Genomic DNA, 25,583 nt, shown 5'->3' with positions numbered 1-25,583 from the left:
ATTTTTAAATTGAAGTTTTTATTTTTTACTGATTATACTAGTTGAATTTTCTGCTTAAGGTATTTTTCTTTACTTAAAACTCCTCCAGATTCCAATCTCCAAGAGCTTTTTCCCTCTTTAATTTGTTCCCTCAATTTCCATTTTAATTTCCAGCTCTCTGCTCTTGGGAATCAGGTCCTTTGGCTCTCCAATTTTTTTTTATTTAAACTATAGTAGATTTATTTAAGTGTCATTCTAAAAATACAAATGCCTTTCCGCTTGCAAGCAGGCGGAAATTATTTGCTTCCTTTTACTTGTTGAAGTTGGGCAGCTGGTTGAATCCAAATAATATCCTGTTTGGTAAAGTTATTTGGGGTGGCTCCAGTTTAATGCAAGAAGTGTTAGCAGCCCAGAAGAGAATCTTGGGCGTTCAAGTACTTGTTCTTCAGATTCCTCTGCTTGTCCTTGATGTATTTCTCCTGCACGGCCAGGAACTCAAGCTGCATTTGCATTTTTTCTTGTATTTTGTGTAGATGTCCTCGTTGTCTCAGCCATCGAAAGGGGTAAAGGGTGTCAGGGGTGTTGGTTTGAAGTCCAGAATGTTATCTTCCCTCTTATCTCATCTCGTTTTAAAACAGAAACTTTAAACTCAAAACAAACTGACAAGAAAAAAAGTTTTCTGGGGCTATTTGGCTATCTTGCAGATTGTCCGTCCCTCCTGACTTTCTTGGTCTTCATGTTATAGACTTCTCCCAGGGCGGCCAAGATGTCCTGACGATCTGAAATTTTATGAATTAATATTTGACAATTTAAAAGCCCAATTTTTTCTCACCGTCTTCAGGCGTGACCTTGAGGCTATGTCTCACTGCTAAAGCATAGCAGTACGATGTGGGAGGATCTCTCTTCAGGTCGCCTTCCAGAAGCTTTTTTAGGTACCCTCCTTGATCCAGGTCAAATCGCTTCTGCAGAGCGCTGATGGTTTGACGCTCGCTCAACATTCTTGTGGCTGTGTTCTCCAGGAGAGGTTTGATCTTCTTCCTCAGCTCGCTGGCCCCTGAAGTACATAAATGATTTCGAAAAAAGTTAAATTTAATGGTATTTTCAACAAACCTGCAGTGAAATCAACAAGCGCTCCATTCACTAGTAACACGAGGCACAGCTTGTTCACATAGCCATAACAAGAAAGAAGGCCGAAGTTGTGAGTGGCGAACGCTTCCTTGACTCTTTGTCTGATGGAGCTTGGGATGTAGAAAATGCGCTGAAGGTTCAGATTTTCATTGGAAGGTAGAGAAGGGTGACCATCCATGTCCGCATGATTGCCAAAAATGAGCCTCTTCGTTGAGTTGATCGTGAAGTTCATCAGGGCGCTTCCGGCACCGTATGCAAACTGTCCGAGACAGTGACCCAAGATTCTCCAGCCCTCTTGTTGTTCTTGAGGTTCATCTTGACTGTCAAATCCAAGTTTTGAACAGACCCAGCTGCCTGCTTTGCCAATTTTTCTGCTCGTCCATAGCGCAACAGTCTTTGCGAGGTCCTTGCTCAGGTAGGCCCCCACAAGAGCGAGGAAGGATACGGCGTACCCTGCAATCACGACCAAAATCCAATGAACCATTTTCAGATTTGGGTGAATCGGTTATCAAATTTGAGTAGCAACAATCAACAATTTAAAATATTTATTAAGTTCATGCAAATTGTTTTCTTTTGCCGTGGTAACGGTGGAAACGTAAACAATGCGATTCAACAATGCATTTTTTTTTACTAAATCTTATACTAAATTCTCGAAAATAAATTTAAATTCATTATTATCTTGATAAATACAATACTGAAGGTTTGAAATTTAAAACTTTAAAAGTAATCTTGACTTTTTGCAGCACTATAATTTTTGTTGAATTTATGACATATTAAGAAAATAAACTACAACTACAAGTCTTTTAAGGCCACGCATCGAATTATGCGCATACTTGATTATGGGTGACAATTTTCATGTTAAGCCACGAAAAAAAGGAATAAACCTTTTTTTATAAAAATTTTATGTTAAAGGTGAGAAGATAAATTCAAGTGAAAAGAAACACTAATTTATTTATGTTTTAAATTATAAAATATAAGTTCCAGTTCATGCCACATTGGAATTTAATTTTATCTGAATAATATTATTTAAGTCATTCCCACACGATAATACTGTTTTGTTGAAGAGGATTTTGTAATTAAACGCATTAGTGCAAAACCGAAAACTATTTCAGAAATATAGTGATACTGTAGATACGAGGAGAGTGACTAGACATAATCAGACTAATCTTTGCTGTAATGATTTGGTTGTGAAAGAAGTTAAGCTCAAGAAATCTGTAGAAAACCCAGAAATCATGATCCCCAGAATATTTTATGCATTACCGATATCTTTAAAAGTCCTCGAAAATGACGAGGTTCTTGTAAAAATGGTGAAAGCTTTTGTGTTAGAGCACAAATTCTATGACTTGAACGAATTTTATCGTTTAAATAATGCCATGTACACTGACTTATTTTAAAAAGCTGTTATTTACTATGTATGTTATGTGGTATATAATGCTTAACAAAATAAAGAAATCTTGAATCTTGAATCTTGAATTTCCGTACAACTGGGGCCGGGGGTGAACCCTTCCCAACACGAAATCCTGCGAACCGCGGCCGACTTCAGCAAAGATCAACCCTTCACTCGCAATCCCAGCATCATAAATCACTCTGGTTCCCTCAAGAAAAATCCGTCTGGAGTCGGAACCGAACCCACAATCTCCAGGATGGAAGGCATGCGCATATACTCCACTTGGCCACTGTAGACAACAAGATGATTCTATGCAGTAAGCTAAATTTTTTTACTGTTTTGCAGCACAGCCCCACACCGCCCGGTGGGGAAGCCCATCTCAACGACCCATATTCGCCGGATTTTTGATTCGGGCCACTGCCCTTGTCAAACAGGAGGCCATTGAGGCCACGACCGAGTCCACTTCGAGACCATGGTCTCTATGGACTCGAGCGTGGCCTCAGTGGCCTCGAGTTGAGGTCACTTTGAGCACTGACTCCGTGGCCTCGATGGACTCGGTGTGGTCTCCATGGACTCGGAGTGACCTCGGCGGTCTCCATGGACTCGGAGTGATCTCGGTGGTCTCCGTGGACTCGGAGTGGTCTCCGTGGACTCCGAGTGATCTCGGTGGACTCGGAGTGTTCTCGGTGGACTCGGAGTGATCTCAGTGGTCTCCGTGCACTCGGAGTGACCTCGGTGGTCTCTGAGTGATCTCGGTGGACTCGGAGTGATCTCAGTGGTCTCCGTGGACTCGGAGTGATCTCTGTGGACTCGGAGTGACCTCGGTGGTCTCCGTGGACTCGGAGTGATCTCAGTGGACTCGGAGTGATCTCGGCGGTCTCCAGGCACTCAAGAGTGAGCACACTGGCCTCAAGTTGTGATTTTTCACTTTATTACTGATGTTATATTATTAAAGTAAAATTATGAGCCAAATAAATAAATGAATTTGCCACTGATCAGATCCTTCTTGCTCGGAAACAAAATTGTTGACGCATAAAAAAATATATATTTTAACCAATAGCAAAATATTGCTTATGTCTATTTCAGGAATGGAACAATTCACAAATAAAAAATAAAAAAAATGTATATAATATGCAGAAGTCATTAACATTTTTATATACCTTTAAGCAATGACTTAATATAACATTCTGTATTGAACTCACTCAACTCTGGGTTTCACATCGTGACAAAAAAGAAGGGTGCAAAGCATATAAAAAAATTATTTTTGAGAAATAAAATTTAATCACAAATCAAGAGCATTTTGGCGCCCGATTTAATAAATACTCAGCAGGAACACTCTGGCTTGTTTGCCTTGGAATACCGGCCTCCGAAAATGTGAATCCCGGAGCACTGCGCAGAACAATTTTTTTTATTATTAATTTTTAACTTGTGCGTGTTTAATTAACGTACCTGGTGAGCGCTGCGTAAGGTGGAATGAGGTTCACACATTTTCGGAGAGCAGCTGCAGATTTTGAATTGCACTAGGAACGAACTGATTACTCAGGTGAGCAGAGAGTCCTTCCTATTTTCATCTAAGCGGCCACTTGAGCCTCTCGTGTTTTGGGAAACTGGCCTGCGTTAAGGTGAACTGAGCACTGAGCAGAACAATTTTTTTTAATAACTTTTAACTTGTGCATATTTTTATTAAACGTACCTGGTGAGCGCTGCGTAGGGTGGTAAAAGGTTCAGATTTTGTCAGAGAGCAGCTGCGGATTTTGAATTGCACTGGGAACAAACTGATTACTCAGGTGAGCAGAGAGTCCTTCCTATTTTCATCTCGGCGGCCACTTGAGCCTCTCTTCTTTTGGGAAACTGGCCTGCGTTAAGGTGAACTGAGCACTGAGCAGAACAATTTCTTTTAATAACTTTTAACTTGTGCATATTTTTATTAAACGTACCTGGTGAGCGCTGCGTAGGGTGGTAAAAGGTTCAGATTTTGTCAGAGAGCAGCTGCGGATTTTGAATTGCACTAGGAACAAACTGATTGACTGATTGATGTGTTGAGCAGAGAATTTAAACTAGAAACTATAAGTGTTGATTATTAATTACTTATTATAAATTAATTTACAATACTCTTATTACCTGGCTCATTGGAGGATTTTAAAAATTCAATAGCCTTGTTTCAAAAGATTCTTAATTAATTTGATAATGCATGTGTATTGTATGAAATGCGTTTCATATTCAAAAGAGTGTAAAAGACACAATATTCATTTCATTATAGTTTATTTTCCCATGAAATCTAGTTTATTCAGGATAAAGTTAACATAGAAGTTATGTTATCAGAGCTGCATTCTGTTTATTCCCTATTGGAATTGGTCAAAATTTTGCCAATAATTTTTCTGAATCTCACATCGTCGACAACGAACAACTTTCGAGTAAAATCTATTAAATAAATTCAACTTTGGTAACGTGCCTACAACTAATACTAAGTTTTTTCTCACCCAAGAGTTTGATCTTGTGGTTTGGAGGAAACTCCTTCTTTTGTCCTATTCCTCTTTTTGTATTGGGAGCACACTGTGAGCCACTCCACGAATATTCATTTAGTTCTTCAGTAGAAAACAACTTTCTTATCAACTTTCCAAGAAAGATTCCTGCATTGTTAGTGGCTAAACATTCATGGAGGTCTGATTTGGAAATTTTTAGTTCGGGGCTGATGATGACAAAGTCATCAACCTGCAAACAGAATCATGTAACATCACAAATAATTCATTTCAACAATTATGTACCTGCACCAAATCCTCTGGGTCTGATCTTTTCTCAGTGATGGGAATTTTACGCAGCCTTTTTAAGTTTTTCGTGTTAGTTGGTGGAGCTGTGTTGTTCACTTGCTGAGAATCATCATCAGTCTTATCCTGCTTGTCTCTCAAAGATCTCCTCCTTTTTCTAATCTGTGATATCTCTGAAGAAAAATTTAAAAACATAGAAATTAACTTTGATATATATTTAATTATAAGTCTTGCCTTTCTCTGACAGTTGTAGCTTAAGAATCGCGTTTTGCTCTCTTTGCAATGCTAATTCCTTTTCCTTCCTTTCTAATTTCAATTCAGCAGTGAGGAGAGCTTTTCTTGGAGTCAAATCATCAGCTTCATAACTTTACTATAACAAATTCAATGAGTAGAAAATTTAATGATATTTATTAATATTAAAAGTAATAGATTACTGATAAATATTTTCAATGAATATATTACCTGCTGCAAACTTTTATCCTCTACTTTTTCTTCTGGACTTTCCTTTTGGCAATCATCAAACATTTGAGAGTCTGGTATGTTATCTATTGGGGTTGTATCCAGGTTATTTTTGGCTAAGGCTTCCTAAATATGAATTTAGAGTTGAAATATCTCTGGTGCAAAATTTAAATCAATTTTAAACCTGCAGATTTTTGCGCACAACTGTGTCATCATCGAAGCTCAAATCACCCAACTCGTTCAACATTTCCATTTCCTTCTCAATATCTTCCACAACCTAAGGTAAAAATGTTATTAAAATACTCATGTATACAAAAAAAGTACCTTGGATGACTTGACTAAACCAGAATCTTTAATAACAGAGCTAGACTGTGGCAGTTCCTCCAAATTAAGGTGACCTATTCCGGGATTTTCAGTTTCGTCCTATCAGAAATATACACTAATCGCACGTAGTGTAATTTTAATTTGTAATTACCTGAGAAACACTATTAGGAATCATCTTAATTTGTTTACCAAGGGGGCAAGCAATGCCATCCAAAACTCTTTTCGCTCGTTCTTGGCGGCTTCTGGGATGAGGAGTTGAGATGGACTGGAATGACTTAAGGTTTCGGAGTTTGGCATCAATTTCAATTGGATCTGAAGTAATGTTCAAATATTTAATGATGCGCCCAAAATTTCTTCAATACGATCACATTAATTACAACAGGCATAAAGTTGTCAGCCATTAAGAAAAAATAAGTGAACCAACCATCGGATGAGAACAACACTTCCACTTCGTAATTGCAGAAAGTCACTTCCAGGTCTGCATCTCTGTTCTTATATTCCTTAACATAATTCTTTCCAATAGGCACTCTCGGCCATTTGAGGATGCGAGTTTCGTCTGAAGTCTTTTGCGATTCATCGTCTCCCACAGATGCATCATTAGACACGAGCCACCTCGAAGGGGCAACAAAAATATTCTCCTCTGAATCATAGTCAGCCCAAGGCGGAGACTTGAATTGGCAGATCATATATTGCTGCATATCAGCGCTGGCTCGTGCAACATCTGAATCGTTCATATTTAAAGATAATCTCCAAAATTTTGGTAATGTAAATCATAAATGTGCACTTTTAGGGCAAGTGCGTGCGAGAGCTTTCGCATCGGAGGATGGACTGGAGACTGGATTGAGGATTCTGATGATCGATGATGGTGGGCGGTTCCCAGAGTGATCGCGGAGTGCAATCAAAACAAAGTGCAATCATCATTCAAATTCAATCATCACAAGGACGGTCACGATGGTATGCAAATTTTAATTGTACGTTTATTTAACTGCGGTGATGGAAATCTTTGGTTCAATGTGGACAAATTTATTCAGTAGTGCGTCCTCTTACTTTATCTGATTTTTTTAAAAAATGTAAAAGTGGATTATTCATAGATACATCATAAAATTGTTTGAATAATTAATATGAAAATGGATGATGCTCCGGAAGAGATTGAAGTCTCCAGTGTCTGCACCGTCGATGATGTATGTAAATTAGATTTAACAATATGACTGCGTAATAATTTTTTTTATTAACATAAATTAAAAGTTCTGTCCACTGTAACTGAAATTAGATCTCTTGCAGCAATCTAAATTATCGGATACTTCTACCAGTAGCGACGAGACAGACAGAACTGGTGATTTTTGTTCATACATAGATTCAATAATAGCATCAGAGAGTGACAATGATTTTACGGAGGAAGAGAGCGACCCTGACAAAGATAATTGCTCGCTATTATTCATATTTTTTGTTATGAGTTGTTTTATTTTATTTTCACTTAATTGAGTACAGTTGGTGTTGATATGTCATTCAGGAAATTTATTTGTGATATAAAAGAGCACAATGTTATTTTTACTATCAATTGCAGAGTGGTGATTCAACAAGTAACTCTTTGATAAACCTACCCAAGGACAAATCCAAAGTGTCTGCTGTTGAAAACAATGGGGTATTGAAAGTGAACTGAAAATTTTTTAATAGAAACAATAATATTTGCCTCTTAGATGGATTTGAGGGCATTATACACTGGTGCAAGGATCACAAACATTGAAGCAATGTATTTAACTCTGGAGTTAATCCTTACACTTAAAATTCCGGACAACAAAATCAGGCATATTTTGAATTTTGCCAATTGCTTTCTGCCGGCCAATTTGTTCACATCTACCCATGAGTTTCTACAGAACTTTGAAATCTCAAAGAATGAGAGATATTTCTTGTGTCCAAAATGCAATATCTGCACAACCCAATCTCAAGATGATCAAGCAGAAACAATGTGCACAAGGTGCTTAGCGACGTACAAGAAGACGAAATTGATTGGTATGCGGAGCTATTTTTTATACACCAAAGTTGCACCACAGTTAAATCAAATTTTAAACAGCCCCAGCCACAAAGGCCTCGTGGTAGGCGCGCAGAGCGACTTTGCGCGGCACTGCCGCGAAGCTTCACGAGTGACGTAACTGGGGAAGGAAAACCCATGCCGCTCCCAGCTGCTCCCATCTAAATGCATTGTTTTGCACTCTTTGCCGCGTTTTCCGGTCAAATATTGTCGATTCAAGGCGGTTTTGAACATAATCTGCAGGTGTCAGACTAGTTCGGAACCTAGGGAAGCTTTGGCAACGAAGAAAAAGCATCTCAAATCAGCTGGAAGCACGAAAAGCCACGAAAATTCGGCCAATATCTCCGTGACGGCGAAGTTGCGGCTCAAAAAAGCAGCGGAAAACTCGGATTTTTTACGTTTTGTGAGTCGATATGTGCTTCAGTGCCGGGATGTCAACAAATTAAGTCGTTTCTGATCATATTTGTGCATGTCCGATTGTTTTTTGTGAGAGAAAAGCGGAAACGAGTTTAGCAACCGGACAAGTTGTCCCACGGAATTAACCAATATCTCGCTCTGATTCAATGTTTTAGAATTTTGGCGATTGAAAAGTTTATATTTTTAGATAAAATTTCATCACAATATGTTGAGCCGTTTAGAAATCACAAAGTACTAACTGATGCTCCCTAAAACTGCCGTCGAGGCTGATTAGCAGGTTTTAGTTCAGACGCTCTTATTTCTAAACGGCTCAACGTATTGTGATGAAATTTTAATTCTTAAATCAAAATTAAATTTCCAATCGATTGGCTATCTCAGAAAAAATCTAAAAAATTTATTTCAATGAGAAAAAGTAATGTTTTGACTTTGGTCATCCCGTTGGTAAATTAAAAAAATTTTGACAACAAAACGAATGCAAAGTAAATTGTAGAGAATTTAATTAGCTACAATTTTCTGTTAGGGTTTGTACTTTTAAAATTTTTTGTCTAATTTAAAAATTAATATAACAAAATTCTCGCGGAAACATTAATAACTTTGCTCCAGATAAATATTTTTTTAAGAATAAAAAATAAAAAATTAATTCAGTTAGTTTGCTACCAATGCTGAAAATTTGAACGATTTATCTCAACGCTTACTAATAAAATAAAAAATTCGCGCAAACGTCTAATTAATCGAGCGCGCCGCTCTCCACCCGCGAGTGCAGCAGTCGGGCGACTCGAGCGAGAGAGAGCCGAGCGAAGCAACAAAGCAGTGGCCGCCGCGTAATTATGCTCATAGCGAGACAACGGCTGCTCGGATTAAAAAATAAATAACACAGCGATTTTCCTCATGCTTTAATTATTCTAAAAATATAAACTTTTCAATCGCCAAAATTCTAAAACATTGAATCAGAGCGAGATATTGGTTAATTCCGTGGGACAACTTGTCCGGTTGCTAAACTCGTTTCCGCTTTTCTCTCACAAAAAACAATCGGACATGCACAAATATGATCAGAAACGACTTAATTTGTTGACATCCCGGCACTGAAGCACATATCGACTCACAAAACGTAAAAAATCCGAGTTTTCCGCTGCTTTTTTGAGCCGCAACTTCGCCGTCACGGAGATATTGGCCGAATTTTCGTGGCTTTTCGTGCTTCCAGCTGATTTGAGATGCTTTTTCTTCGTTGCCAAAGCTTCCCTAGGTTCCGAACTAGTCTGACACCTGCAGATTATGTTCAAAACCGCCTTGAATCGACAATATTTGACCGGAAAACGCGGCAAAGAGTGCAAAACAATGCATTTAGATGGGAGCAGCTGGGAGCGGCATGGGTTTTCCTTCCCCAGTTACGTCACTGGGAAAGCAACAGCAGCGCCAGCAAAACTCGCTCTCCCCCACCACGTCTCCTGCTCATGCGTGGCTGGGTCTGATTTTAAATGACCCAAAAGTACTCCAAGGAATGAAAGATTACCAAGAAGATAAGACCGTGTATTCAGTAACAAACAGCTACCAATACAAGAAACTGAAAGATAGAAATGAAATTGGAAAAAATGATTTCACTCTGCAGTTTAACACTGATGGTGTTCAAGCCGCAGAGCACGGTGGTTTGAGTTTTTGGCCAGTATATCTCACTCTTAATGAGCTTCCCCTCTCATTAAGAAGTGAGCACTACGTTATGTGCGCAATGTGGGTTTCTAAGCTAAAGCCTAACTTTGATGCATTCTTAGCTCCTTTAAAGGAAGAATTGCAGGATTTGCATAAAAATGGCTTAAAGACGGTCAAGGGCTGTCCAAAAATTCACTTAATTGTAGCAGCGGTCGATGCACCGGCTAGAGCAGAACTTTGCAAACTCCAAAATCCCGGAGGATTTTTCTCGTGTAACTGGTGCTTCCGTCTAGCAAAAAGTATAGTCAAGGGAAAAGGAAAAACTAGGATTTTCCCTTATGAAGAGGAGAAATTGCTAAGAAACAAAAGAAACTTCCTTAGCAACGCCAGAGAATGCTTAAATTTGAAAAGAATTTTTGCTGAAGGTGCTGAAAAATCTGCCCCTAAAAGGAAAAAACAAAAATTGCAATCACTCAGTGATTTACATGTAAACGGAGTTAAGGGAGTCAGCACTCTTGCCACCATCAAGCCATTTGACATTGTTGATGGGTTCGTAAATGACTATCTACACTCCATTGATATTGGTGTCATGAAAAGTTGGGCCGACGCTGTATTTGGTGCAAAATTCACCAAAGAAACGTTTTCTTTTCGAAAGAATCTCAACGAAATGGAAATTTTGTATTTGAACGTCAAACCTCCGAGTGAAATTACCAGGCTGCCAGAAAAACTTTCAAAATTCAGCACTTTCAAAGCAGCTCCTGCAAAAAATTTTTTCTTGTATGCTCTCTTGCCAGTGTGCCATAACTTCATATCGGAAGAAATTTTGAACCACATTTTTCTCCTAATCTGGGCTCTACGCATATATCTGCAAGAAAGAATTCCCACACAAGAGCAACAAAGTCTGGCGAGGAAGAGTGTGGAAAAATTTCTTAAGCAATTCCCAGAAAAATTTAAGGAAAACATGCAGATTTATAATCTACACATCCTCCAGCACATCCCAGGCATTTGCTCTAAATGGGGTTCCCTATGGGACGCTAGCACATTCATGTTTGAGGGGCAAAATGGAAAAGTGGCAAAATTAAGTTCTGGAACACTGTATCAAGGGGAACAGAAGCTTAGAAAACACAAAATTAGTCAATTTATCAAATATTCAGGGTTGGAAATAAATAAGTGTTCATCAGAAATTGTTAAGGAATGCCTAACTGCCCTGAAGCAGGCTGGAACACGAGAGAGTAAAAAGGCAATAAAAGTCGGAATAACAACTTTATTGGGCCATGGTGTGCGAAAGCCATTAACACAAGATGAAATGACAGCCCTAGCTCAAAAGCAAGATCAACCATTTACTGTAACCAAATTATATCATAGAGGAGTTTTCAACAAAATGTTAATCAGCGCACTTGACCATAAACGATTAAAAAAGAGAGCAAACCATTCCGTTTATACAACCAACAATGAATTAGTCTGTGTCAAAAACTTTGTCCTCCTCAAGCTATCAGACGAAACCAGCAGAGTATATGCAAACTGCAGAAAATACAAAGTCCTGGACACCATCTTGGCAAAAGACGAGGAACTGAAAATCGCCTCAACAGACTTTATTACAGAGGTCCAACTAACTGACGATATTATATTTGTTGCGCCAATAGCCTTGGGAAAAAAAGCTTATCTGGTAAACGTTGACGTCAGACTTTTTGCGCAACAATTAGTTAACTCCATTGAGAGAGATTAGGTAAATGAAATCATGAATCATTACAAAAAGGTACGAAAATAAGGAAATCCACTTTCAGACAACTTCCTGTGCAGTGCTCCAGATGTTCACTTTAACGCAGGCCAGTTTCCCAAAAGAAGAGAGGCTCAAGTGGCCGCTTAGATGAAAATAGGAAGGACTCTCTGCTCACCTGAGTAATCAGTTTGTTCCCAGTGCAATTCAAAATCCGCAGCTGCTCTCTGACAAAATCTGAACCTTTTACCACCCTACGCAGCGCTCACCAGGTACGTTTAATAAAAATATGCACAAGTTAAAAGTTATTAAAAAAAATTGTTCTGCTCAGTGCTCAGTTCACCTTAACGCAGGCCAGTTTCCCAAAACACGAGAGGCTCAAGTGGCCGCTTAGATGAAAATAGGAAGGACTCTCTGCTCACCTGAGTAATCAGTTTGTTCCCAGTGCAATTCAAAATCCGCAGCTGCTCTCTGACAAAATCTGAACCTTTTACCACCCTACGCAGCGCTCACCAGGTACGTTTAATAAAAATATGCACAAGTTAAAAGTTATTAAAAAAAATTGTTCTGCTCAGTGCTCAGTTCACCTTAACGCAGGCCAGTTTCCCAAAACACGAGAGGCTCAAGTGGCCGCTTAGATGAAAATAGGAAGGACTCTCTGCTCACCTGAGTAATCAGTTTGTTCCCAGTGCAATTCAAAATCCGCAGCTGCTCTCTGACAAAATCTGAACCTTTTACCACCCTACGCAGCGCTCACCAGGTACGTTTAATAAAAATATGCACAAGTTAAAAGTTATTAAAAAAAATTGTTCTGCTCAGTGCTCAGTTCACCTTAACGCAGGCCAGTTTCCCAAAACACGAGAGGCTCAAGTGGCCGCTTAGATGAAAATAGGAAGGACTCTCTGCTCACCTGAGTAATCAGTTTGTTCCCAGTGCAATTCAAAATCCGCAGCTGCTCTCTGACAAAATCTGAACCTTTTACCACCCTACGCAGCGCTCACCAGGTACGTTTAATAAAAATATGCACAAGTTAAAAGTTATTAAAAAAAATTGTTCTGCTCAGTGCTCAGTTCACCTTAACGCAGACCAGTTTCCCAAAACACGAGAGGCTCAAGTGGCCGCTTAGATGAAAATAGGAAGGACTCTCTGCTCACCTGAGTAATCAGTTTGTTCCCAGTGCAATTCAAAATCCGCAGCTGCTCTCTGACAAAATCTGAACCTTTTACCACCCTACGCAGCGCTCACCAGGTACGTTTAATAAAAATATGCACAAGTTAAAAGTTATTAAAAAAAATTGTTCTGCTCAGTGCTCAGTTCACCTTAACGCAGGCCAGTTTCCCAAAACACGAGAGGCTCAAGTGGCCGCTTAGATGAAAATAGGAAGGACTCTCTGCTCACCTGAGTAATCAGTTTGTTCCCAGTGCAATTCAAAATCCGCAGCTGCTCGCTGCAAAATCTGAACCTTTTACCACCCTACGCAGCGCTCACCAGGTACGTTTAATAAAAATATGCACAAGTTAAAAGTTATTAAAAAAAATTGTTCTGCTCAGTGCTCAGTTCACCTTAACGCAGGCCAGTTTCCCAAAAGAAGAGAGGCTCAAGTGGCCGCCGAGATGAAAATAGGAAGGACTCTCTGCTCACCTGATTAATCAGTTTGTTCCCAGTGCAATTCAAAATCCGCAGCTGCTCTCTGACAAAATCTGAACCTTTTACCACCCTACGCAGCGCTCACCAGGTACGTTTAATAAAAATATGCACAAGTTAAAAGTTATTAAAAAAAATTGTTCTGCTCAGTGCTCAGTTCACCTTAACGCAGGCCAGTTTCCCAAAACACGAGAGGCTCAAGTGGCCGCTTAGATGAAAATAGGAAGGACTCTCTGCTCACCTGAGTAATCAGTTTGTTCCCAGTGCAATTCAAAATCCGCAGCTGCTCTCTGACAAAATCTGAACCTTTTACCACCCTACGCAGCGCTCACCAGGTACGTTTAATAAAATAATGCACAAGTTAAAAGTTATTAAAAAAAATTGTTCTGCTCAGTGCTCAGTTCACCTTAACGCAGGCCAGTTTCCCAAAACACGAGAGGCTCAAGTGGCCGCCGAGATGAAAATAGGAAGGACTCTCTGCTCACCTGAGTAATCAGTTCGTTCCTAGTGCAATTCAAAATCTGCAGCTGCTCTCCGAAAATGTGTGAACCTCATTCCACCTTACGCAGCGCTCACCAGGTACGTTAATTAAACACGCACAAGTTAAAAATTAATAATAAAAAAAATTGTTCTGCGCAGTGCTCCGGGATTCACATTTTCGGAGGCCGGTATTCCAAGGCAAACAAGCCAGAGTGTTCCTGCTGAGTATTTATTAAATCGGGCGCCAAAATGCTCTTGATTTGTGATTAAATTTTATTTCTCAAAAATAATTTTTTTATATGCTTTGCACCCTTCTTTTTTGTCACGATGTTAAACCCAGAGTTGAGTGAGTTCAATACAGAATGTTATATTAAGTCATTGCTTAAAGGTATATAAAAATGTTAATGACTTCTGCATATTATATACATTTTTTTTATTTTTTATTTGTGAATTGTTCCATTCCTGAAATAGACATAAGCAATATTTTGCTATTGGTTAAAATATATATTTTTTTATGCGTCAACAATTTTGTTTCCGAGCAAGAAGGATCTGATCAGTGTCAAATTCATTTATTTATTTGGCTCATAATTTTACTTTAATAATATAACATCACTAATAAAGTGAAAAATCACAACTTGAGGCCAAGTGTGCTCACTCTTGAGTGCCTGGAGACCGCCGAGATCACTCCGAGTCCACTGAGATCACTCCGAGTCCACGGAGACCACCGAGGTCACTCTGAGTCCACAGAGATCACTCCGAGTCCACGGAGACCATCGAGATCACTCCGAGTCCACGGAGACCACCGAGGTCACTCCGAGTCCACGGAGACCACTGAGATCACTCCGAGTCCACCGAGATCACTCCGAGTCCACCGAGATCACTCGGAGACCACCGAGGTCACTCCGAGTCCACGGAGACCACTCCGAGTCCACGGAGACCACCGAGATCACTCCGAGTCCATGGAGACCGCCGAGGTCACTCCAAGTCCACGGAGACCACACCGAGTCCATAGAGGCCACGGAGTCAGTGCTCAAAGTGACCTCAACTCGAGGCCACTGAGGCCACGCTCGAGTCCATAGAGACCATGGTCTCGAAGTGGACTCGGTCGTGGCCTCAATGGCCTCCTGTTTGACAAGGGTGGAGCCCCGCGCTGGCCCTCGACGTGTTTTATACTCGCGAGTTTAATTCCGCGGCTCCTGCCCGAGCGAGAAGGATGGCGTTGCCACCGTTCGATGTGGAATTTAATTTGCTTTTTAAACATGTCGCTCACTTTTTCGCTCAGACCCTTCCTTCGTACCTTAAATTCAGGGTTTTTGCCGAAAAACGTGAAAAATTCATTTTTTTTTTTTGGCGGAAAATGCGTGCAAACGACAGATTTAAAAAAATCAAGGCTCACCGGGGCTTCTCCGTGGAAGTTGGCCCCACTGATGCACTACATCCTCCCAGGGTGACTCGATTTTTAAGAACCGCGCAACACGGTTTTCCAGCGCAGCCCTCGGAAGGGTAAAAAATGTTTTTTTTTTTTAGAAAATACATTGTGATGAAAAGTAAAAAATAAAAATAAAGTACAAAACAGGCGTTGTGCGCCTTCGCAAGACGAGTCCAAATCACTATGGACCCTGGGTCGCATTCCCATATCAAAAAACCTCAGGGTTTTAAAAATCGAGTGAAACGACCCTTGCGATGTTATTCTTATGGGAGAATGTGCAAGCTCGCGCCGGCGGCCTAACTCGCGTCGGATTTTCGTTTTTTAATAACCAAAATGAAGCTAATTTTTGGGCAGATTTTTCCTGGGGTCGCCCAGTCCCTCCGCGGCCGAAATTGCCAGAAAATTCGGCTTATGGGAATTAACACGCGTTTCCTCTCGGAACGAGACGAATCGATCGCCGCGGGCCCCCGGATCCGAATTACGTCACCCATGGCCGAATTCGGCCGACCGCGGTTGGAATTAGCATAAATCGCGGGTTTCCGAGTGTTTTTATTAAAACACGGCGCCTCCGAGTTTCGTCCGTCGTTTTGCTTTCTCACGCGCTGTGTATTTTTTATGGGGAGAAAGAAAAGCACACGCCGGCGGCCGCCGCTCGCCCGATTTTCAACTTCTATAAAACAAAATGAAGCTAATTTTCGGGCCGATTTTTACAGCGGTCGCCTAGGCCCGTCACGGCCGATTGGCAGAATTTACGACATGAAATTTGGGTTATGCAATTTAAACAATTTTCGCTTGGGCGAGTCGTATTACTCGACGCGGACCCAAGGCGCGCCCCGACTGGGCTCAGGGCCGACATTCGACTGCCGCGGCCAAATTCGGGCGACGGCGGTTTGAAAATGCATAAAACGCAGGTGTATGAAGATTTTCATTTTGGAATTATCTTTGTCGTTTTAATCAATACGCTCGTCTCAATACACGCGTTTCAATCGATGCACCCGGGCTAATTCTCCGTTATAGAGTTTCCAATGCTAATTTCGAGTGATTCGGAATACTTGCATAAAAATACACAAAATTCATCCCCGCGTGTTATACAATTGCACGCGCGATTTCTGACCACCAATTGCTGTTCTAATGATGAATTTTGTTTATTTTTATTCAATATGGCGCGCCCGCGCGTTCCAATGCCATTATAGGCTGTTCCGATGCTAAATTAAAGTGATTTGGAATTATTTAATGAAAAATGCACGCGCACGTCTCTCGCGAGTTCCCACCGTATGTCGTTCAAATGATAAATTTGGAAATGTTTTATTTCCATAACATAAGGCGCACGCGTGTGTTTCCTAGGGGTCAACATAAACACACGCGTTAATTCATCGTTGTTGCAATTTCTGACAATTTTTGATGAAAATGCAGCGCGTATGTTTCCTGATGATTAAACAATTGCACGCGCATTAATTAAATATTAAAAAGGATTTTCCTATAACTACACATCAACTAAGTTTGGACAATTCCAAATAAATAAAGCACGCGTCTTCCCCTGAGGGTTAAAAATGCAATCACGCGCGCGTTAAATTTATTATTCAAGGATTTTACAATGTTGAATTAGCTTATATTTAAAATTCTTAGTAGTAATATAGACAATCTGAACCAGTTCCCCTGTGAACCGTTTCGGCTCATATTTCACTGTGCATCATAGTTGTTGCTAAAAAAATTCGTGACTCAGCCGCCAGCACCCAAGCAGCGCTTGGTGCGCTGCATTTTCTTCTAGCTGCCATTTGGTTTCAAAAAAACAGGGGCGGTCGGTGGTCTCAAAGTTGGTTTTTGTGTTCAGCACAAAATCAAAAGGCGGCGTGGCATTTTGAGTTTTTTCTCTTTTGTTTAGAAGTCCAAAATAAAAAAAGGGCGTGGTATTTGAGATTTTTCTTGTATTTTACGTAAGCCCAACTTTTTAGGTTTATTTTGTTGCACTGCCTGTCTGTTTTACGAGAACTTTGATTGCAAATGAATGCTAATTTTAATTTAAAAAAAAAAAAAAAAAATTTTGATTTGACCCGTGATGCTCTTAATTTCATTTTATCCTAATTTTTTTGAAAAGTATTTGTCCCAAATTATTTGTCATAAAATATTTTTGCATTTGCTCTACGCATTTTCCACAATTTTTTTGTCTCATTTTACTAAAATTTTTATTACATTTGCAGATCAAAAATAAACAATGCAAAAGCTATGCAAAACAAATGGCAATTTTGATTTACTTTTTAAATTTTACGATAAAGATTATAAAAAAAAATATTTGTTATTCAACCTTAAATTAAAATTTTAGTTTCATTACTTTTCTAAAACGTATTATATAAATATGAAAGATATTTCGCCCGCGACATAAATATCAAAATATTCAGCTCCCCGTTTAAATTTTCCATTCTGAGTTTTCAATTATTTTTTACTATACATATATTTTTTAGATAAAATTCATTGACCACATTAAAGAATTGATTTTATTTAATTTTACGAGAGCAAAAGAGCAATCAAATGAAAAATGAAAAGGATGAAGCATGAATGCTCATAATGAGTGATAAAAATTATTGAAATTTAGAGAGCAGAGCAGGCGTTGAAGAAAATGTTTCCAATGATGGCAATACAATACGGCAACAGTGATTTTTGTTTACGTCCCCGGCTGGTCATTAGCTTAACATATATTTACGATTTTTTAAAAAAAGTTTCGCACAAAGTTATACTATTTGGCGTTAATTAACACAGAAAATGAAAAATTTAGGGCTTACTCAAAATGCCTTGTGGTGCTCCTTTTTTGTCAGTTCAATCCCCTCTAGACCTAAAATCAGCGTCTTGAGTGTGAAGGCCCCATAGGGTGGAATCTTCCTGCTCTCTTCAGCTGTCGACTGACCCCAGACTGTGAATTGGAGAGAAAATTTGCGGCGCCAACGATAAAAAATGCCACTCTAAAGAGAAAAATTGCATAAATTGCATACCAGTCAGTAACTTGATGGCCAAGAGGAGCAGTTTTAACTTGAGCCTTCGAAGTTACGAAGTTCAAAGCTTTACTTGGAACCGCTCATCGGAACAATCCACTCGAGTACTTGATAGCCACACTCGCAAGGCCTCGACTGAAAAACAAACTGAGCATAAGTTTCATAGTTTAAAAATTACGAATGATGAAGAGACCGCATTGCAACGAAATCAATGCTTGCATAAAAAAATATTTTAGAACTGCTTGCCGGTATGCTGGTTTTGTTTTTTCTCAAAACCTCCTTTATTAAAACTACATAATAGGATTTAATTTTATATCAAGAGACCAAAGCGCAGGTAATTCAAACTACCCACGCTGGCCACTGATCAAATAATACGTTTAAAATATAAAATATTCTCAAATTGCAAAACTTAACAAGCAAACCAAAACCAACACCGAGTTGTGAATGAATGTCGGGTCTTGGGACATTCGCGAATGTGGAGGAAAAGGATGATTGGAGAGTAACTAGCGGTAATTATCAGCTCCAAACAGTGCAGGCGAATGCAGGAATAGATTCAAAAAGCCCAAAAACGTTAACTGTATAAAGGGACTTACTGCATTAGAAGATTCTTGCCAAAGAAAACGGACTTTGAAGGGCCGCGGCAGCGCATCGACAGCACGGTTTGTCTGCTCCTTTGCAAAAATTCGGCGATTTTCCATAACAATTTTGAGGCGGGTCTTGGGACATTCGCGAATGTGGAGGAAAAGGATGATTGGAGAGTAACTAGCGGTAATTATCAGCTCCAGACAGTGCAGGTGAATGCAGGAAAGGGTTCAAAAAGCCCAAAAACGTTAACTGTATAAAGGGACTTACTGCAATAGAAGATTCTTGCCAAAGAAAACGGACTTTGAAGGGCCGCGGCAGCGCATCGACAGCACGTTTTGTCTGCTCCTTTGCAAAAATTCGGCGATTTTCCATGATAATTTTGTTTGCCGGGGTTTTCAGCAAACGATAGAATGGATTTTAATCTAAAAAAATTATCTAAAGTCGTGCAAGAGCCGATTTTCTGCAGCAGAAATTTGTATGAGAATGGGGGAGACGAATTCTACGCCCCCTTTTGAATTGGCTGGGAAGGAAGAATTTCAAGAAAGATAGGACGCGACCGCAGCGCCTCTCTGGTGGAATTCATTAAATTCATTTCAAAGCCCAAATCCGTGCTATCATTTTTCTTGTATAGAGTTTTCAAAATAAAATTCTGAGGGCTAAAAAGGTCATTTTCAGGGTAAATGAGACCTCCAGAGTTCGAATCGAGGGTCAAAAATGACATCCCACGCGTCCCCGGCCCACACTCGTCGCGTGAAAATCGGCCCGGCTGCAGGGCAAACGGTTTTTGGCATTCAAAATTGGGCCGCCATTCTGAGCTCGGGCAAGGGGAGGGGAAACGGAGCGCGGCAAGAGGCAGCAAGAGGAGAGCTGGCTCGTCGCTGTCTGTGCTTTCAATGTAAACACCGAGCTGCGGGTCGTTTTCCCTTGACATTTTCGTCCTTCAGGGCAGGTGACCCTGCCTGGAAAGGTCGCAGGATCACTCCAGTGGTCATCCAAAGCTTATTAGTGTCGTCCGTCTTCTCCAAGCTCGCAAAAGACCGTCCATACACCGTCCGTTCCCGCGACCCGAGGTATTTTCACCGGCGGCTGATATATTCTATATTTTTAATTTCTCGTCCCTTTTTATGCACGTTTTTACCATGCTTTTATGCCTCGTTTTGTTCTCAACCAGTTCATCTACCTTTTATTAACCGCTCCTCGCGTAATTTCCCGTCTGTTCTACATAAAATCCCGCTCTCATATAAGTCCCTCTACATAAAAATAGTTTTTTTTTTTAAATTTATGTTTCCATTTATTTATTTTCGCACAGTCACTGAAATTAAATGCTGTTTTTGTTTATTTTCTGAATACGCCTTGCCAGTGTGTGCATTTTATCAAAATTTAATTTAAAATATTTTCTGATCAATGAGCACACACATTAAGATTTTTCCAGAGCAACTTTTATGTACACGATTATGCCCTCTCGGCTTCTCTCAATTTTATGCTTTGTCTCTTTATGTAGAAAATCATCCTCCTACCCCATTTAATTTCAAAACACGTTTTGCTGTGTCAAAATGTTTTATTTTTAATTTATCATTTCACACATATGTTTACAATGAAAATATTATACATGTATGTGAATAAAAAAATTTTCATGCAGGATTTTTGCACTCCCATTCTGTTTTATTATACTCTGACGTTTTTGCATCTATGTAATGATTGAAACAAAATTTTTCATCTACAGATCGAGACATTCGGATCATGTCGGACCACTCCGGCGGCTGCCCAGACGGCCCCTGGTCTGCGACGTACCCTCGCATCTTGGCGGCAAACACGTCACAACCTCAGGTAAGATCTTTGTGAATCGCCGACCCAGTTCCTTCCTCAGAGTAGATTTATTGCGACTTTTCACCTCTGCAAGAAAAATAGCACGGTTTAATCTGGGAGCCGGTGGATATATTCCTCCTGCACCGATTCCCTTTCATTTGCTTTTTTAATCAAGTATCTGGAGCAGAAAGACCGGATCGCGTTGTTTGCGTAGAGTTTGTAGCTCCATCCAAAACGTATTACGACTCTCGTCGGAGGCACCAAGGAAAGCGTAGGGTTCCAAATTTCCAAACCGAATGCTGCCGGCTTTCAGGGGCGATCACAAAGCTTTTGGTAATATGCGACGTCGCTTTATAAGTTATGATAGAATAGGCTCTTGCCTATTCTACATGTTTACACCCTCTCCTTCAAATTCTGCTATTTTTTATTATATTATTCAATAATAAAAAATTGACAAATGAGAAGAGCGAAATTCCTGATTAGTAACACCCATGTTTAATTTAACATTCGAGTGCCTTGGTTAAAATGCGCAAAGGGCCTGTGTTCTCTTTGGAGTTCACAGCCTCACATTAAACTCTTGTAGTCGGCCACGAGCACTATCAAGACTTGCACAGCGCCAGGTGTGTTCCCAGGTGTTTTATTATTCAGAAAAATTTTTGACTAAAAAAAATATTTTCAAAATAAAGGACTTCTATATGATTGTCCGTGTGTTTCCTTTAAATAATTTGCTCTACAGATACCACTGTTATCATCATAGGTCCTTGATTTTGAAAAATAACGGTATATGCACTATTAATATGCCTAAATTTTGAATAGTGTAGACTAATAATCAACAAGGCACCGAAAAAAGTGAGGAAGTATAGTTTAATGTGAAATAAGCAGGCTCCACATTTTCTCACCAACAGTCTTTTTTGCTTTTTATTATAAAATAGATCCACCCTCATGTTACACTTTGAGACAGCAGAATGGTTTGCATAAAACAGCGATCAACATTTAACCATTTGAGAATTTTTGAATAAAATACTGCCAAAATGGCATTGTCGCGGTAGCCTAATCATTGAGCTTTTAAATTACAGCTAAATTAGCGTGAGCATTTTCGAAATTAGAGATATTCTTTAGATGTTTGATTTTTTCAAAAGTAACTTACCAAAGGAAAAAAACATGAATTTTAAAATTTTTACACATATATAATATTGAAACATCACGTCAAATAACACCGCAAGAATTTCACACTGGAAACATTTGGCAATTGATTGAGTGAAAATCTGGAGAAAAAGTTTTGAAATTAACAGAAAATCTGTCCAGACATGAAACACTGTCAGCAATAATTAGTAAAATATATTATTCATTTTATTGCCTTTTTGTTGGCATATTTTTTTGCATGTCATGTAAAGCTCTCTATTTATAAAGTTATTGTCTTGAAGCTTTTTACTATTTGTCTCTTCAAGATTCGTAAACACGCAATTTTATTGTCCAATTGAAATAAAAACGGAAGTTGTGCGCGTTGGCAGTCAAAGTCACCGCCGCAGATTATTTAACACTGGGTCTGCGCGATTCCGTTGGGACTGAGTTGCGGCAAGTGTAACCAGACCGGTTCGCCGCGTTTTCCCGACGTCGAAATTTGCAGCAATTCCTCCTCGCCACCAACACAAGAGCTGGAACTGCACGGTGCGCAGCCCAGCTGACCTGACGGGTTCGGCGAGGAAACAAAATCTCAGGGACGCGGCTCGCGGTGCACTTCGCTCGTTCCCTGCCACCTGACAGAAACACATTGGAAAAACCATATTTCATTAATATTCATGTAAAGAAAAAATTAGTCGGGAAGCACTCGAAGTGCAGCTTTTATCCCCATACTCAGTTATAATCCCCGGGGCTTTTGAGTTTTTACTTTTTATTTTAACCATCATGCAGGGTTAATGGGGAGAGCTCTTATATTGAATGAAAGAGTAGAAAAAGGGATGATTAATACCTGCGCAGTCCCTCTAGTCGGTCGATGCTGGGCGACGCTTTGACGCGAGTGCTGGCCGCGGTGCCGCCACGTTGCTGGTGCCGCCAGCGCTCCTCTTCGTCGCGGTCGTGCACCTGAAGAGGCTCGCTGTAGAAAGCCACAGAGTTGTACGAGTACTCTGCAATGCTGTCCACGCTCGCTTTGGAATTGCCTGAAAGCTGAGAAGAGCAGCAATTTGACATATATGAGCTCTCTGCTATGTATTGTTGCTCATGAGCGTTGAAGGGTAAAAAAAACCCAGCCCAAATCCATTTGCGAATTCCTGTCTGACATGAGCACAATTGAACGCACAAAAATGCGAGTATTGGTATGCCGTGAACAATGCCAACTTGGATATTTGATTAAATAGTTGTTCTGAATATTTTGTTAGAAAAGGAAAAATTATTTGATAAAAAGGCTGTGCGCTGTGCTTATTCCTTAAAGGAAATATGCCAAATGAAATGAAGTGACTTTGAGTGAAAAGAACTCGATAAATGGGTCCTAAAGACACCTTGCTTTCCCGGAAAATCTTGTGTGTAAGCGAGTAATAAATTGGAGAAATAATAAAAGTGGAGATGTGACGTCGAAAAGGACGCTTCGAGCCGGCGTGAAAAGTATTTGCATCACCATTACTTCACCTATATATCCGGCCGACCGATGCACCGTCTCTTCCAATAATTCTTTTGTTCCTTACTAATGACTTGTCACCAGCAAACGCACACACTCATGCCTGCATTCCTCGCGTTCCCCAATTTCAAAAAGTACTTTCCCGTGGGAATTTTGAAATAATTTTGACATATTTGAAATCTACATAAAAAGATGAGATTGGCGCAGTTTGAATCGTAATTCTACGACAGTTAGAAGTGAAAGTAGTTCTGGTACAAATAATTTGCATCTCTCTTTCCAAAGAGCGCGCCAATGCCACTACTCCTCTTCTTCAGCAGATTGAGGAGTCGTTAAATAATTTTTTCTTATTTCAAAACGGCTGAATATTTTTTGATGAAATTCGAGTTCTAGGCTGACAATTAAATTTCCAATCGATTGGCAATCTTGAAAAAAATTAAAAAAATTTTGTTATAAGTAAAAAAATTATTTTTTGACTTTAAGTCTTCTGTACATAAGCAATAAAAATTCTGACGTCATCAGATCTATGAGGGAATTTGTAGGAAATTTAATTGGCAACATTTTTCTCTTTATTTTAATATTTTTTAAAAATTTTCTCCATTTTTTAAATAGCCAGAACAAATTTCTCGCGGAAACGTTAATTACTCCGCTCACAATTAAGACTTATTAAAAATTAGCACATCAAAACATACTTTACATCATTACCTACCAACGGCGAAATTTTGAATTCTTTAGATTAACGCGTTCTAAAAAACATTTGCATCCGCGCTAAAGTCTGTGCGCGCGCGACGAAACAGCGGCGCGTGTCAATTTGGCCGAGTATGAGAAAATGAGAATTCTATCAATATAAAATAATCAATTATAATATACTATGAAACAAATTGAATATTGATGATAAAAATTATTCAAAATTTTATAATCATGATCAGAACAGATCGAAATGACATAAAAACTTTTAATAAAAATTATTTGTACCAGAACTACTTTCACTTCTAACTGTCGTAGAATTACGATTCAAACTGCGCCAATCTCATCTTTTTATGTAGATTTCAAATATGTCAAAATTATTTCAAAATTCCCACGGGAAAGTACTTTTTGAAATTGGGGAACGCGAGGAATGCAGGCATGAGTGTGTGCGTTTGCTGGTGACAAGTCATTAGTAAGGAACAAAAGAATTATTGGAAGAGACGGTGCATCGGTCGGCCGGATATATAGGTGAAGTAATGGTGATGCAAATACTTTTCACGTCGGCTCGAAGCGTCCTTTTCGACGTCACATCTGCACTTTTATTATTTCTCCAATTTATTACTCGCTTACACACAAGATTTTCCGGGAAAGCAAGGTGTCTTTAGGACCCATTTATCGAGTTCTTTTCACTCAAAGTCACTTCATTTCATTTGGCATATTTCCTTTAAGATCGTATAATTATTAAATAGGAATAAAAATAATTAGCAGACCTACTTTTTTTACAATTTTCATTCTCTTGACATAACTAAAAAGAGAATTATTTGTACATTTTTTTCTAAGAGCAACTTGATTGATGCAAACTCATTCAGATCAGTTTTTTAATAACTTCCGCTCTCATTAACGCAGAAAGGAAATACGCGGTTAAATGAATTAATCAATATCAGCAAGTTTTCTGCTGAGCTCGTTTCATTGCAGTATGAAAACTTTCAACAAGCGGAAAATTTTCAGCCACAGGGCTTTGAAAGCAACCTAATGAAATGTGACATGCAGCCTGGATTTAATACCAGATAAGACGTTCCGAATAGGATCAGCGCACGAAGTGATATACATGGCTGAATTATTGCCTTGATCAAAAAGGATTTTCACTCTAGCTCGAGACAGGCTTTTACACGAACTTGCACTTTCGAAACTATGTACGAGATGACCCGTAGTCATTATAAAAGTGTTAAATTATGCACGGGAAGGTCTTGCTTGGTGATAAAAGGCAAGGATTAGCAGTGTGCAAGCTGCCAAGAAGCCATTAGTGCGCAAGTTTTTTTTGTTATTCTTGTTAAAAGCGGTGGCCGTATAAATTAATTCTTTTAAAATTTAAATTTATGACATTAATAATGGCCGCATTTTAACTTTTCTGAGCACTCTGTAGCGATTTTTTTCCAAAAAAAATTTCGCACTAGTTGTTTCTGATTTTTAAGCTAAATTAGAATTGCACATAATTAGTTCATTGCTTT

General features: G+C 39.4%; 4 protein-coding genes across 11 annotated transcripts in view; 1 reads left to right on the top strand and 3 right to left on the bottom strand.

Annotated features, from left to right (window-relative positions):
• Nucleotides 1-119: 119 nt before the first annotated feature.
• Nucleotides 120-19,464, bottom strand: LOC132198960 (uncharacterized). Of its 2 annotated transcripts, XM_059623313.1 has the most exons (6): nucleotides 19,239-19,464; nucleotides 18,387-18,521; nucleotides 18,180-18,307; nucleotides 1,090-1,560; nucleotides 812-1,033; nucleotides 120-758 (listed from the first exon to the last, which is right to left on the bottom strand). In XM_059623313.1, the coding sequence occupies exons 4-6, from the start codon at nucleotides 1,337-1,339 to the stop codon at nucleotides 673-675; spliced, it is 558 nt and encodes a 185-aa protein (XP_059479296.1). In that variant the 5' UTR covers nucleotides 1,340-1,560; nucleotides 18,180-18,307; nucleotides 18,387-18,521; nucleotides 19,239-19,464; the 3' UTR covers nucleotides 120-672. The 2 variants fall into 2 exon arrangements, with proteins under 2 accessions (XP_059479296.1, XP_059479295.1); XM_059623312.1 differs by lacking the exons at nucleotides 18,180-18,307; nucleotides 18,387-18,521; nucleotides 19,239-19,464 and having other exon boundaries at nucleotides 1,090-1,801.
• LOC132198961 (uncharacterized) lies at nucleotides 5,492-6,931 on the bottom strand. The gene is made up of 6 exons (XM_059623314.1): nucleotides 6,467-6,931; nucleotides 6,194-6,354; nucleotides 6,043-6,141; nucleotides 5,903-5,995; nucleotides 5,722-5,844; nucleotides 5,492-5,629 (listed from the first exon to the last, which is right to left on the bottom strand). The coding sequence occupies exons 1-6, from the start codon at nucleotides 6,774-6,776 to the stop codon at nucleotides 5,627-5,629; spliced, it is 789 nt and encodes a 262-aa protein (XP_059479297.1). The 5' UTR covers nucleotides 6,777-6,931; the 3' UTR covers nucleotides 5,492-5,626.
• LOC132198956 (uncharacterized) lies at nucleotides 6,926-14,394 on the top strand. 7 transcript variants are annotated; one of them, XR_009442064.1, is made up of 16 exons: nucleotides 6,945-7,075; nucleotides 7,134-7,223; nucleotides 7,324-7,375; nucleotides 7,607-7,684; nucleotides 7,740-8,052; nucleotides 9,976-11,858; nucleotides 11,917-12,121; nucleotides 12,181-12,365; nucleotides 12,425-12,609; nucleotides 12,669-12,853; nucleotides 12,913-13,097; nucleotides 13,157-13,340; nucleotides 13,400-13,584; nucleotides 13,644-13,828; nucleotides 13,888-14,072; nucleotides 14,133-14,394. XR_009442064.1 is itself a non-coding variant. In XM_059623307.1 (7 exons), the coding sequence occupies exons 2-7, from the start codon at nucleotides 7,164-7,166 to the stop codon at nucleotides 11,704-11,706; spliced, it is 639 nt and encodes a 212-aa protein (XP_059479290.1). In that variant the 5' UTR covers nucleotides 7,031-7,075; nucleotides 7,134-7,163; the 3' UTR covers nucleotides 11,707-11,762. The 7 variants fall into 7 exon arrangements, 1 of the variants encoding a protein (XP_059479290.1); XR_009442065.1 differs by having other exon boundaries at nucleotides 6,957-6,996; XR_009442063.1 differs by having other exon boundaries at nucleotides 7,050-7,075; nucleotides 7,313-7,375; nucleotides 9,985-11,858.
• Nucleotides 19,465-21,704: 2,240 nt separating the features above from the next.
• Nucleotides 21,705-25,583, bottom strand: part of LOC132199018 (adipokinetic hormone/corazonin-related peptide receptor variant I-like) — a 121,134-nt gene continuing 117,255 nt past the window's right edge. The window contains exons 7-8 of the mRNA XM_059623390.1: nucleotides 22,747-22,943; nucleotides 21,705-22,534 (exon numbers count right to left, since the gene is read on the bottom strand). Of these exons, the coding sequence (XP_059479373.1) occupies nucleotides 22,492-22,534; nucleotides 22,747-22,943 (240 nt within the window). The 3' untranslated portion in view covers nucleotides 21,705-22,491. The remainder of the gene's footprint in view (nucleotides 22,535-22,746; nucleotides 22,944-25,583) is intronic.

The sequence above is a fragment of the Neocloeon triangulifer genome, unplaced genomic scaffold (genome assembly GCF_031216515.1).
Source record: "Neocloeon triangulifer isolate White Clay Creek 2 clone unplaced genomic scaffold, ASM3121651v1 ptg000013l, whole genome shotgun sequence".
Lineage (NCBI taxonomy): Eukaryota > Metazoa > Arthropoda > Insecta > Ephemeroptera > Baetidae > Neocloeon > Neocloeon triangulifer.
The sequence above is the reverse complement of the archived record's forward strand: the minus strand, read 5'-3'. Positions and strand labels throughout refer to the sequence as shown.